We start from the raw sequence: 14,768 nt of genomic DNA, 5'->3' as shown, positions 1-14,768 counted from the left end.
AAACTTATTTCTCATTTAATCATAACTCCTGATATCCAATTTTTGTACATCCAGTGTGTCAATATCTCGATATCAAACTGCTTTCTCATGTTGGAAATAGATCCTCCATGGAAGAGGTTGAAATTGACAGTGATATATGTCCTGGTAAGTTCATCGTTCCTTGTAAAATTACTTATATTTGGCTTAAAATTAAGAAAGTGAGCTTTATTATGCAAATAAAATTCTCTCGCTTTTAGAGAGGAAAATCGATGTACGGACTTCTTGGCCAATAGAGGAATTCATCAGAAAAACTTTCTTGAATACAACTCAATGCAAAAACATTCCACACGATCTTGTAAAGCTTTAAAAAGATTACCGAAGACTTCCTGTTTTTCGTATAAGGTAATGGTTTTTTTTTTTTTTTTTTTTTTTTTTGCTTTAGTTTGTATATGTATTATTTTTCTTTTTATGGCTTTTCTTGGCTGGGTTGAGATGGTGAGATTCTGTGCTTTGTATTTCGGTTTTAGGGCAAGACGGGCTATGTCCTCCCCTATATGGGCTATATCTATCTTTCTACCTTTAACTAATAAAATTTAAGGTGGCTGCCCTCCACTGCAGTAAACTTAGGGGTAAAAAAAAATCCTCCTTAGAGGCCCTAGTCTGCCTTTGGCCCAAGAAATATATAGTCAAGATGCGGTGGCTGTAAAACTTTTCCCATTTCCTACTAGACTCTAGGCTAACAACCCAGTTCTGTCCAGGTTATTTCTTAAAATCAAGGATTTTAAAACAAAACTAGACAACAAACCGTTCAGGGTCCCGTTCTTGAGTCAAACGGTCCAACCATTTGAACCAAATGGACAGCCCATTCTGACAATTAAAAAATAATAAAATAATAAAAAACAGTCAAAAACCACTAGATGGTTCGAACAATTCGACCGCCTTGAGTCAACGGCTTACTGACCAAATCAACAATTTTTTGACAAAATGACAGTTCTGAGGTAAAATAGAACCGGTTAGGTGACTGGTTTCCAGTTTTTCTGGTCTGACCGTCTGGTCCAGTCCAGTTTTGAAATCCATGCTTAAAACCACTGAAATGAGACCTTACCTCAGTCTCTTTTTCATTATGAGATCTGATAAAAAAATATTCCAGATAAATACTCAACCCAGCATCCCTGTTAACCTGTTTATAAAAATAAATAAATAAATAAAAAGTGTGGCGAGCTTTAATATCGGATGCCAATCTGAAAGCCCGACAATAATATAAAGTTATAAAACAAGCTCATCTCATGTCATTGCAAGTAAACAAGTGAATAAATAAATAACCTACCCCGCAAAATTGATATTTAGGCATACATCCAAAAACTTTGTTCGATTTCTCTCCATCTTATCTTTTATGACCTTAACTTATCTAGAACCTTAAAAAATGTGCTCTTATTTTTCTACACTTAACCATAGCCGAACTGTATAATCTAGTTATGGCTGGGATTTCCATGTCTACTTGTAAGTTTGCTTAATTGTGCTTGCAACCATGTCCTAACTGTTAACCACATTCATACGTGGTCTGTGTGTGTGTCCATCTTTTCTACATTCTGTTATCTTTTACAAGATTATAAATCGTGAGCAGTTGAATTAATGAACATGGTTATGAGGCACACCGCCTTATGACCTATTGACCTTAAAACAAAAAAGAAAAAAAAATGTGCTTGCAACCTTACTGCAAACAAGTTTTTACAGCTGTATGTGGAAGGGAAATACTACAGTTTTCAAACAATCGCCAAGGGTAGAAACTAGAAACAATATTACGTGCATGGATTTAGTCTCCAATTTACCAATGCAACTAAATTTACAACCATAGCAGGTTCATGGTTTTGAATCCAATATCCAGTACTAATATATAACTGCATAGCTTCATACGCTATGGATGGATGGTGTTTAAATTCTGAGAAAATCCTAAACAGAAGATATCACGAAGGTGAAGAGGAAGAAACAGCACCCTATAGTTCATCGTGAAACTTGGTTTCTTGAAAGTGAGATTTTGGGTGGAATTCAAGGAGGTACCTTGCAGCCAACGATGCTTGTAGGGCTGCCCCATAGGGTAATGCATCTTCATTGATTGTGAAATAGGGCGAATGCCCTGGTTCAAGCTTCCCGCGTGTATCATTTTTCATCCCAAGGAGGAAGTAATATCCAGGTACTGCCTCTGAGAAAAAAGCAAAGTCCTCTGATCCCATCAATGGCTGCATATCTTTTACATTACGGATGCCCAACATGTCACCTGCTACTTGTTGGAAGTACTCGTGCAAGTTTTCGCTGTTTACAGTTACAGGGAAATGGGGCTTCTGGTCTAAAAAGAAGTCAACTGTTGCACTGCATCTCTGTACTGCAGCTTGTCCGGTGATAACCTGTCAGTTGCATCAGAAGATTAATTGGCCTCCATAAATGACTGAATTGAGTGAATTCTGGTTAAAATGCAAAATGCTCAACCATTATACCTCCTCAATTCTTTGCTTAAGCCGCATAAAGCTTTCCTTTGAAAAGGCTCGGAAGGTCCCACCGATGGTAACAGAATCTGGAATTACATTAAATGCACCACCTCCTTGGAATTTTGCAACTGTTACCACCTGCAAGTATAGCAACCAAGATGAATATAATACACGAATACAAACAAATGATCTGCCATTCCATGAATGAAAATACAGAAGCTGTGGTACAGTCGAAGATGAGGGTGCTAAATAACATCATCCATTTGCAAAATATTAACCATATACAAAGGTGATGTTCCTGATAGATATGACATGTGTTAATTGTAGAGACCCATTGTCCTTTTCCTCTTTTTTTCTTTTTCTTCCTTAAAGCCACTACTGTTAATATGCTCTAACCATGAAAAGATTCAGACGAGGAAATTAAAACCTTTAGCTGAAACTTTGAAGGACTTGTGTTCTATAATGCAAAAATAACAATAAGAAACCACAGAGAATTGCAACATAGGGCTGAGAAAGAAGCAGGAATACAGGTTGTCAATTGACTGTTAGTTCATTCCAATCAATAAGGGTATAAAAGTCAATGTATTCTTGTATTTAAGTTGTTTTGGCATGAAAAGACAGCAATTTACCTGTGAATCCAGAGGATCAGCTTCACGAGAAACAAGATGTTGCAAGCTAACAATCACATTGGAAGCTGCTAATATTGGATCTATTGTGTGTTGCGGAATAGCTGCATGACCCCCCTTTCCACTTATTACTGCCTCAAAGAAGCCACTTCCAGCCATAATAGGCCCAGGTCTGGAGGCTACCTTACCAATAGGTAAATCAACAGAGACATGCAGACCAAAGATAGCTTCAACATTCTCCAATATACCAGCATCTAACATTTTCTTTGCTCCTCCACCTCCTTCCTCAGCTGGTTGGAAAACAAGAACAACAGTTCCCTGTGTAAACAACAAAAATAACTGTGACAATTCCAGCATAACTAATAACGATTTTTTTATATTGTAATTAAGCAAAAAAAAAAAAAAAAGCCTTGTATTTGTAGATATTCTACAAAATAGAAACAATTTGATGGAATCCTTCTCCACAAATCACAAGAATGAAGCAGAAACCACCAAAGATCCTCCCCAAATGGAAGCTTGAATAGGCATTAGGTGATCCAATTTTGCTGCCAAAGTATTGCTTCACCTATTTATTCAATAATATTCTATTTGATGCATTATCTCATTTTCAGGGATCAAATTATAGGTCATTGAACAACCTTATAAAGAATGAAGTTCTGATTGTTCCTTATATATGAATTAGAGGTAATTATTCTTACCACAGATACAATGGCAATTCAAGAAAAGTTGGTTAACCACAAAACTTTCAAGGAACATGAGGAACAATTTTGACATTGTATTATATGCATTGATATAGTTCTAGGAGTTCATTTCTACTCAAATACATTAATCATGTTAATATGGTAATGACTACACTGAAAGACTTGAATAAGGTTTTAAGATGAGGGCAGTTCTTGGGTCATCTGCAGGTTAGTTATCTGCAGGATGGCATGGTCGAACACATTTAGAACTGCTCATATTGAAGCTTATTCTCTAAATAAGTGACCTGTAAACTTTGAGCTCAATCAGAGAATGGCGCAACATCCAAAATTTGGTAAACCAAAGGACTGTAATTGTTGAGGATATGTGACTAACAGGATGGGGTGGGTTTTCCTGAAAATTAAGAGTAGGGATATTTGGAGACTGAGCTTTGAGGACAACAGTCCTGATCTAACACATGACCATGCTTTTGGCCATGTTGGACAATAGGTAATTTACCATTGGTTGGTATTCTCATTTTCCTTGAGACAATTGACTCTAGGATTTGAAACTTGTGGTAATTTTTCAGAGTTATGCTAAATCAATGGACTAGTATTTTCATGGTTTATCTTGTGGCTCTACTGAGAGCTAGGGCCCAGCCCAAAATAATGCTCATGAGCCAGCCAAGCAAGCAGATTGCTCTTCCCCAGCAAATGGCCCACCTGCCAGATACATCTATATCCATAAGACATGTAGGGCTAGTTAGTTATAATTGCTTGTAATGCAAAATCAATGCAACTATGTAAAAGGGTATTGACAAAGGGCAAAGGCACTGCTGAATTCAGAATATCCTTTTCTCCTCTCTTTCCCTCTTGTTTAGGCTTAGGCTCCCTTGAAGAAGCCCCTGCAGTGAGCAGTATCTCACCAAATTGGTATCAAAGCCCGGAAAGATAACAGCCAGCTCCGATGACAATGACGATCACTCAATCATCAGTGGCAGATAAGCGAATGGATAAGATCAAAGGGGAGCTGCAGAAGGTCTCCAGAGATCTGAAGGACCTGAAAGAAACCCTCTCAGCAATTGTGTCTCAGTACGAGAGGATTTCTTCCAACAGCCAACAGGAGAATTGGGAGAGTGAGGTGGAAAGCTCTAGTCAGGGAGGCAATTGCTGATCCAACTTCATTTTGTATAGATCTGCAAAAGTCAAATTTCCAACATTCTCAGGTGATGATCCTATTTCTGGGGTTTTCTATACTGAACTTTAACTTTGGATATAATGAAGTGCTGAGCCACCATCGAGTCTCAGAAGCTTCAATCCATTTGGAGGAGGAGGCCATAATCTGGTTTTAGTGGTACCAGCGCTCTCATCATCAGGTTCCTTGGGTTGACTTTACCGAAGCACCATGTGCTCGCTCAGTCTTCGATGACTATGATAGCGTCTTATCTAAACTCAAACAAATCGAGATGGTCTGGGATAACCAACAAGAGTTTGAGAAGCTAGTGGCTAGGGTGTACAAGTGGCTTGAAAAGGCTATGGTAAGCTCAAGAAATTCACTAAGCCACAAGGGCCAATACTCAAATCTCCCTTGGCAAGACTTGATACTTACACAGTGAAAGCCATAGGGCTCCCTCCCTATTAGGAAACTAACCTGGGAGAAGATGCAGACTGTTGAGAACAGGGCCTCTGCCACAATTTTGACAACAAATTTGGTACCGGATCTAAGTGCAAACGGAAACAATTATTCCTTTTTCAAGATGAAAATTTTGAAGACAAAGGACTAGTTGACCATACTAGGGCTTAGACCATAGACAGGGGAGGAAATTAAGGAGATCTCCCTTCAAGCCCTTACAGGCTCCATGTCACTACAGACCATGCGCATAGGGTGGTCCAAGGGCAATAAGTGGCGATTTTGATTGACAATGATTAAACACTCAATTTTGTTATAGACTAATTGGCCAAATAACTTGGTCTGCCAATCCAGCCTTATAACCATTCCCGGTCCACATGGCAATTGGGCATCAATTAAGGTGTGAAGGGATATGCAGGGGGTGGAATTAAGGGTGAAACAAAACGAATTGAAGGTGGACCTACATCCCTTAGACTTCAGAGGACTGAATTGGTGCTAGGAGTCCTGTGGTTCCCATGATGTGTGATTGGGTCAGTCTGACCATGGACTTCAAGCTGGAAGGCCATAATTACCATTTACAAGGCCTCAAACCCAGCCCACTCAAACAGGATAGTAGGGGTGTCAACAGTATTCGAAAATCCGATTTCAAATTCGATATTCGACATAATCGAATCGAATTTGGATAATTCGATTATCTAATCGGTCAAATTCGGATATCCTATTCTTACCGAATAGTTAATCAGATTCGAATTTGGATATGACCTTATTCGATTTGATAAATATCTGAATTCAACCGATTATTTAATTCTTATGCATAATATATAAAATATTTTATATAATATATATAATAATGAAGTTATATAAATAATTTATATATTTATATACTTTATATCGATAAAATATTTATTTCATATATTTATTAATTATCTAAAATAATTAATTAATCGAATTCGAATCAAAACGAATATTTGAATATTTAATCGGATTCTAATTCGGATATTAATTTTCAATATCCGTCGGATATCAAATCGAATTCGGATATCGGATTTTCTAATCCGATTCAAATTTGGATATTGCCTGATCCGATTCGAATTCGATTCGTTTACACCCCTACAGGAGAGCAATTAGACTATACTAAAGTATTTCCAGCATACTAATCCACCTATACTATTATGGGCCCCAACCTCACCAACCCAACACTGTGTAGTGAGTCAACCAACCCAGAACATGATGAGTTGGGTCCCCAACAGTTATTGGCCTTAGGGCCTTCCCCTACCAAGGCCCATGGCCACAAGCTACCTGGAAGTAACCATATAGGTATCCCTAGTTTTAGAAGGATGGATAAGTGTTTTAAAAGCGCAAAGCGCAAGGGCCAATTTGTGCCTGAGGCGCAAGGCACAAGGCACAAGGCGAGGCACGCACCTTTTTAGTAAAGGCACAAAATTACAAAAAAAAAAGGTAAAAATAAAAAAAAATGTCAGAAAATTCCAAAAAATGCCAAAAATTTTAAAAAATATTAAACATAATGTCAATAGAAATGTAAACTTAAATTTTAAAATAAATGATTTAAAAAAACTATTATCTAAAATTAAAATACATAAACATAACATGTAAAGTGTATTCAAATGAAAATTTAAAAATAAAAGCAAACATATAAAGCATTTTCAAGCATGTAAAACCCACAATCTCTTTTTTTCCTTAATTGCATTGCTTCAAGTAGTTAATGTGATGTAAAACATATTGCATTCTTGATTCTATGAGTCGCCTTTGCAGCATGCCCCTCGAGGCAAGCCCAAATATGTCTATGTTAGGGTCTGAAATTCTTATTTCTCACATAAAAAATAATGATTTTACAACTTTCATTGCCTTTTAAGAAGATATTTTATTGCAATGAATAAATGAACAACATAAGCAAATAGGGGGTTCTCGGAGCTTTGGTGAGCGAGCGAACTGGAGCGGCTCAATCAATGCAGCTCAATGAGCACTGAAGCCCTTCCAAATGGACTCTAAATGAGATATGCTTTCATTTGAGAAACTGCACCCATATCTTGAGATGGATATCTAGGTACTGAAATGACACTGAAGATGGATTAACAAGGTTGGGTGTTAATAAGGTAGAAATGTACTTCACTTCTATAGAGCTTTGTATATATTGTAAAACTTGTACAGCTTGGAAGGAGCCAAATTTTTTGTTTAACTATCCAAACCTTTTCTTGTAACACCTCTTGGACTTTTTTAACCAAATCTTTTCGTTCAAGTTAAAAAAATAATAATAATAATAGAATTCTTATGCATAAATGAGAGCACAGTAATATAGATACCCTGACAACAAGAAAGTAATCATTCTTTCCTTGTTCTGTTCCTTCTTTTCAAGTTGAGTTTAATGAAATGCATCTCCTAAGTTAACTAAGGGTATAGCCCAATGTCTGGCCTCATCCATCCGTCTTGGGAGGGCCAAACTTTGGAGCTTCTTTTGGTACAAAGTGGCCGCACTAAGGACCTAACCTTGGAAGGCTTATACCTAGCCTTCTGGTACTACTAACACTCTATGTCATAAACCTCATGAGTCAATTGCCAAATCGACACAGGATAGCAACCTAGTAAAATAGTCAAGACTCAGTAGCCCACATCAAAGAAGAAATTTTGGAAGTTAAAAAAACAAAGAAGTGTAAACCTGTAAATTATTTTGATGCTCCTGAAGGATTTTTGCGGCACCAAGCAGTATTGCAACATGGGCATCGTGCCCGCATGCGTGCATCTTCCCAGGGATTTTACTCTTGTGCTCCCACTCCACATTCTCCTATTAAATCACAAGGAAAACCCATCAAGCCAAATTGCAAAACCTTGATCTTAACAAACTCCACCGACATTCATAAAACCACAAAACTGTTGCTTCCGCTCTTGTATTCTCCCCCACTATAACTTTTAACAATTAAAGCTCACTAACCCAAAATGTAAACCACCACTCTGCAACCAGCAAAAGGACCAACCCTATCTTACATGAAACAACAAAAGAAAAAGAAACAAGATTACCAAAATTCAACAAAACCTGCATAGGGAGAGCATCCATGTCTGCTCTTATCGCGACAAAAGGCGGTCCTCCGGTTCCGATAAAACCAACAACACCAGTAACGGCAACTGGGTGTTTGTAAGGGATGCCCATCTTATCCAGTTCTGCCCTGATAAGCTTACTGGTCTCGAATTCCTGGTAACCAAGTTCTGGGTTCTCATGTATTTTCATCCTAATACCTATCATCCAATCGGCAAGCTCTCGTTTTTTGGCAAGATTGAGGAAGTTCGCAGAGATTTCCGCAAAACCTTTTGAGCTTAAAGAAGAATCTGATGAAACGGGCATCGGCAAAAACAGATGAAGTATAAAAATCAAACAGACCCATGTGGAGAATTCCATGTTATCTCTAAGATTAAGCATGGAAATTCAGGCTTCAAGCATCCAGTCTGAAGATGAAGGGGGAAAAATATCTTGAGAGGAGCAGCGATGGGCTCTGAGTACAAGTGTTGTGAACAAGCGAGGGTCCTGACTCCTGACATCCTGTTCAAACGGACACGACGTACGAAAAGCACGTGACCTGCGCACGGTGTGGAGAAAGGGAGGCGGCTCCTCCACAGTTTATCATTACATAATTGATCTTCACACTCTCGTAAAAAAAATAAAAAAAAGATCTTCACATATTGCAATTTCTTCTGGTTTATATTTACAGCATTTTGGTTTTAAGATCCGATTTGAAGGAATTTTCAGTTCCTTTAGATTTTAATGAAAGCTCAACCCACAACCCTGGTCTGGTCTGCCCAAGTTTCATCCTTTGACCAGCTTTCTTTAATGCATGTACGATGGAGATGAATGCTGTAATCTGTTAGTAGGTTAGGTCTTTAGGGTAGGCCCGGTCCAAATCGTTAAATAAATGTACGGAACCAGAATCAGTCCTGACTCGCCGACTCAAACCCTATTAAAGATTAAGAACCGGTCCAATTATCCTATCTGATTACTGCAAGTAAAACTCAATATCGCATGGTAGTATAACAATCCGGAACCCCTCAATAAAAATATAATACACTAGTGGAAAAAAAATCAAAATTCGCAGGATTTGTGATTGATCAAAACCTTTAGGTAAGAATTCCTTTTTAATGTTGTGCATTGGGAATATTTTCATTATCAACTGTGAATTGACATGTTTATACACATGTGAATTGACAAGATTGGGTTGATTAAGCTACAGTTATATGAATTGACATGTTTATACATAATACAGAAAAATGACAATATGCTGATTCATTTATAATCAATTAGGGCTAGATTGTTGGTGTATTAACTGGTTTTTTCTTTCCAGTGCTAATAAATCAAACCTCGCAATTTCGGAAAAAAAGGGGTTAAGGAAATTATTAATAGTGCATCCATCTGCAAAGCTGACATGAAATAGATGGTGAACACGTTGCCAGATTCTAATTGGATGATATGAAGTTGACACATTATCTCTTGACAATAACGACGTGCTCAATGAATTTTGAATACATTTAATAGTTGATTCACATGCTCGAAACATGTCCTAATAAATTAATTAAGAATCATAAGAGATATGGACGTCTGCAGGTTCGATTCCATTTCCATAGTTTCACCAAGTGGATAGCCGATTAATTGTTGTCCTGGATTTTCGTCCTGTTTTATTAAAGAAAATGTTGTAAAAATGTAAAGAGAGAGTATCGGTAATCGCTTTCCAACCGAAGTTGTGGTGTGAAGTTGTTGTAAGAATTCGAAATATAGAATTGTAGGAAGATGAAGTCGGGTGATCGTAAATCGGTCTTCAAGATAAAACAGTCCACACGCCACCATTGGTAGGTGTGCACTTGCTTATCAGATTTCCGCTAACCACTAAAGATTGATGCTCAGATTTTTCAGAGAAAAGATTGTTGAAAAATGGTGTGTTTTTTTGTAGACTGAATCAGCAAATACTCTTCTTATAGAGTACTCTCATACCCGAATGGACACAGATGTGTCCTTTCAAACAGGAGCCTCTTCAGAGCAGTGCATCTATTCAAAAAGGCACAAGGAGGAAGAAAATATATGAAAAAAGAAAACAATTTATTTAAAAATTAAATTTGAATTTGAAGAGACGTTTTAAAATTGAAAAGATAATTCGGATAAAACAAAATGATTCAGTGCATCGCGCGTATACACACACGCACCCCCACCCCCACCCCCACCCGGCCCAACCCGACTTGGCTCAACACACGTGTGAAAAGCACCCCCAACCCCTCCTCACATGCATCGAATATCTATAGTCTTCTCTGCCTATGGGTCCTACCCATAGAGGGAGCAAGACTACAAATATACTCCACTCCCACTCCTTTCCCAAGCAATGTGAGACAAGGAGTCATTCAAGGGAGGAAAGGACAAAAACAAGAGAGGGAAGAGAGAAATTCTTGTAAATTTGAATCTCTCTCCAACAATCCCCCACAAGATTCAAAATTACAAGAATATCGAACAATCTGAGCATCGCAATGAGAAAATTATTCATGGTGATGTCTTTTGGATTTCAATCAACACTTAGGTACGACAGGTTATATTACAGAGTACGGGTGGAGTCAGATTCCTTCAACCTTTCCTCCTTATCGTAACTAGCTAACCAGTCAACCAACTCAACTCATTAGTTCTTTAGTGGTTCTTTTGTTTTGGAACATTTCGGCCTTGTTCCCCTCTTGGAATCATGATTGTTTTCAAGAGTCAGCCCTACATCTCTCTTAGAAGCGGCCACACTTCACACTCACTAAGGCCAGTTATTAGTGTGCACTGCTCACACTATTCCTAACTGATTAAGAGCCTCATGCTCAATCTCCTCAATATGCAGTGAACACTATCTTATCTCGGCATCTGAAATGGAACACAAATGATTGTGCTTTCCCAAGTCATCTAGCAACTCGTTTTTACCCATTCAACATAATTCCTGGGATCTCCTTTCACACAGGTTGGGTGTCCATCACTAATGACTTTGTAACGGGCTTCAGCCCCATTCCTACCAATGCCTCATAAACCACATTAGAAGTTTGTAGTTTGGTTAATGAATCTACAAGGTTCTTTTAAGACCTTACAAAATCTAAAGCGATCGTACCTTTGCTAAGGTATTGTCTTACTAGGTAATGCCTTAAGTGGATGTGCCTTCTTTTACCGTTATACGACTGGTTCTTGGCTTTGGCTATTGCTGCTTAGCTATCACAATGGAGAGATATAGACAGAACCGGCAGAGGCCTAAGTGGTATATCTACAAGCAAGTTCCTTAGTCACTCTGCCTCAGACCCCACCAATTCTAGTGCAATGAACTCGACCTCCATTGTTGAACTTGTATTGAATGACTGCTTTACTGATTTCCACGATATTGCTCCTCCACCTAGAGTAAATACATATCCACTGGTGGAAGTACTATCATTTGAATCTAAAATCCAATTCGCATCAGTAAAGCCTTCTAAAACAAGAGGAATACCTGAGTAATGTAAACCAAAGTTTATGGTTCCTTTAAATATTTTAATAATCTTACTAAACCTTCCCAGTGTTCATTTCCAGGATTATGAGTATGCTGACTTAATTTTCCCATAGCTATAACTATGTCTGGTCTTGTACAATTCATTAAGTAGGATACATATCCAATTATATTTGCATATTCCTTTTGTGAAACAGGTTCTCCTACATGTTTCTTTAAGTAAACACTACAGTCAAAAGGTGTTTTAATTGATTTACAATCATAGTGCCCAAATTTCCTAAGAATATTTTCTACATAATGTAATTGGGAAAAAATGAAGTTTTCTTGTTTTTTATGGATTTTAATTCCCAAGATTACATCAGCCTCACCAAAGTCCTTGGTATCAAATTTGGATATTAGAAATTGTTTTGTTTCTTTTACTACATCTAGACTAGTTCCCATTATTAGCATATCATCAACATAGAGACAGATAATGACTCCTGTATTGTTTTCAAATTTGCTATAGACACATCTATCATAATCATTTCTACTATATCCATTAGTTACTAACACATTATCAAATTTTTCATGCCAGTGTTTGGGAACTTGTTTTAAGCCATACAGAGACTTAATTAATTTACATACTTTATTTTCTTGTCCTAGCATTATAAAGCCTTTAGGTTGCTTAATATAAATTTATTCCTTTAATTCCCTATTTAAGAAAGCTGTCTTCACATCCATTTGGTGAACTATCAGTTTGTAAATGGATGCTATAGCAAACAAAACCCTAATTATTGTTAATTTTGCAGCCGGGGAGTAGGTGTCAAAGAAGTCTACATCTTTCTTTTGTCTAAATCACTTAGTAACTAACATGGCCTTGAATTTATCTATTGTGTCATCTGGTTTAGTTTTTTTCTTAAAAATTCACTTACAATCTAGTGCCTTAGTTCTAGGTGGGAGATTTACAAGTTCCCAAATTTGATTAGTGACTAAGGAGTCTATTTCATTCTTTATGGCTTCTTTCCAAAATACTACATTATGTGAAGTTATAGCTTCCTGATGGGTTACTGGCCTTGTCCACCAGAAATGTGAACATTCTGTCACCCAAGTTTGTTTCTATTCTTTGTCTTTTACTTTTCCTTAAGTTTGGGCCTTGCCTAAGTGAAGTACTGATTCCTTGAGCACTCACTTGTTCTTGGATTTTTAAATTGGTCTTGAGAAGCTTCCCTATTTAATGTTTCCTTTCTCCAAGGGAAGATGTGCTCAAAGAACTTGCATCTTAGGACTCGATTATTGTGTTATTTTCGACAACATTTTTAAATGTTTTAATTATATGGAACCGATAATCCACACCATTTTGTGCATAGCAAATGAACACACAGTCACAGGTTTATGGTCCTAATTTCTTTCTTTTAGGTTCAGGTATTCCAGCATTTGCTAGGTAGTCCCAAATTTTTAGATAGTTCAAACTAGGTTTCTTATTATGCCAAAGTTCAAAGGGAATTTGTCATTTCTTCTTAAGTGGTGTTCTATTATATAAGTGACAAGCCGTTAGGATTGCTTCCCCCCACAAATTTAGAGGTGCGCCTGAACTAATTAACATTGTATTTATCATTTCTTTTAGTGTTTTGTTAAGTTTTTCTGCAACTCCATTAGATTGAGGTTGATAAGGAGTTGTGGTTTCATGTATGATTCCATTTTTTTCAAAGAATTTTCTAATGGTTTGCCTATCATATTCAATTCCTCTATTTGTTCTACGTTTTTTTTTTTATTTTCTTACCTAATTGATTTTCTACTTCAGTTTTGTAGTTTATGAAATTGTAACAATTTCATATTTTGATTTATGTAGAACTACTTTTGCATATTTAGAAAAATCATCTATAAAGATTATATAATATCTTTTTCCTCCTCTATCTTCATGACATTTAAGGTCTCCTAGATCACTGTGTATAAATTGTAACAATTCAGTTTCTCTTTGTACACTTTTATAAGGTTTCTTAGTAAATTTTGCTTCTACACATACTTGGCATTTTTCATTTGTAAAGTTAATAGGAACATTCAAATCTCCTAATTTACATAAACATTTTAAATAAGGAGCACTACGATGTCCTAGTTTAATATGCCAAATATCAAAAGATTCAACAATATAAGTAGAAGAAACATTTTTATTCATAATAATATCAGAGATGTTTAGTACAAATAATCCACCAGCATTGTACCATTTTCCAATAAATACATTATTTTTAGTCAACACGGCCTTGTTTGATTCAAATGTGAGTTTCAATCCTACTTTGTTGAGGATTGCTCCCAATACCAAGTTCCGTTGGATCTCTGGCACATGCATTACATCATTCAGCATTAGGATTTTTCCTAAAGTTAGTTTCAGGAGCACATTTCCTTTGCCGATGATCTTCGAAGTTTGTGAGTTTCCCATGAAGACTTGCTTTTCTTTAGGACACTACTTTTGTAGTTTTTTCCTCCACGCACCTTTACCTGCACCCGCGCCCCAGCTCGACCCAGTGTGCACGTGTGAAAAACACTCCCAACCCCCCCCCCCCATGCATGGAATATCTATAGTTCTCTCCTCCTATGGATCCCTACTCATAGAGGGAGCAAGACTACAAATATACTCTACTCCCATTACTCAAACAATGTGGGACAATGAATCATTCAAGGGAGGAAATGACAAAAACAAAAGAGAAAAAAAAGAGATTCTTGTAAATTTAAATCTCCCTCCTAAACAAAATGACTAAATTACTAAAATATGTCCCATCCACTACCTAGGGAGGAACCAATTCGCAAGTTGGAGTAGTTTTAATTAGCGGATTAGGCAATTGGAGAGACTAGAGTGAATTATTGAATACAAGTTCCTTCACCCGAACAAATGGTTAACTATTAATAAAGAC

The 14,768-nt window shown here is 37.1% G+C and overlaps 1 protein-coding gene across 1 annotated transcript; it reads right to left on the bottom strand.

Annotated features, from left to right (window-relative positions):
- Positions 1-1,760: 1,760 nt before the first annotated feature.
- LOC148842427 (IAA-amino acid hydrolase ILR1-like 4) lies at positions 1,761-9,138 on the bottom strand. Its single transcript, XM_088956516.1, has 5 exons — positions 8,445-9,138; positions 8,070-8,195; positions 3,092-3,406; positions 2,472-2,600; positions 1,761-2,381 (listed from the first exon to the last, which is right to left on the bottom strand). Exons 1-5 carry the CDS (start codon positions 8,823-8,825, stop codon positions 1,974-1,976), a joined length of 1,359 nt encoding a protein of 452 aa, XP_088812642.1. The 5' UTR covers positions 8,826-9,138; the 3' UTR covers positions 1,761-1,973.
- Between the last annotated feature and the right edge of the window lie 5,630 nt (positions 9,139-14,768).

The sequence above is a fragment of the Nelumbo lutea genome, chromosome 8 (assembly GCF_056320005.1).
Source record: "Nelumbo lutea isolate HS-2025 chromosome 8, American lotus-T2T, whole genome shotgun sequence".
Lineage (NCBI taxonomy): Eukaryota > Viridiplantae > Streptophyta > Magnoliopsida > Proteales > Nelumbonaceae > Nelumbo > Nelumbo lutea.
The sequence above is the reverse complement of the archived record's forward strand: the minus strand, read 5'-3'. Positions and strand labels throughout refer to the sequence as shown.

Excerpts from the sequence above, each read along its gene's own strand:
- LOC148842427 (XM_088956516.1), bottom strand. The coding sequence starts at position 8,825 with ATGCTTAATCTTAGAGATAACATGGAATTCTCCACATGGGTCTGTTTG. Across the intron at positions 3,407-8,069 it reads AGCATCAAAATAATTTACAG|GGAACTGTTGTTCTTGTTTT; the intron begins GTTTACACTTCT and ends TTGTTTACACAG. Across the intron at positions 2,601-3,091 it reads CTGATCCTCTGGATTCACAG|GTGGTAACAGTTGCAAAATT; the intron begins GTAAATTGCTGT and ends CTATACTTGCAG.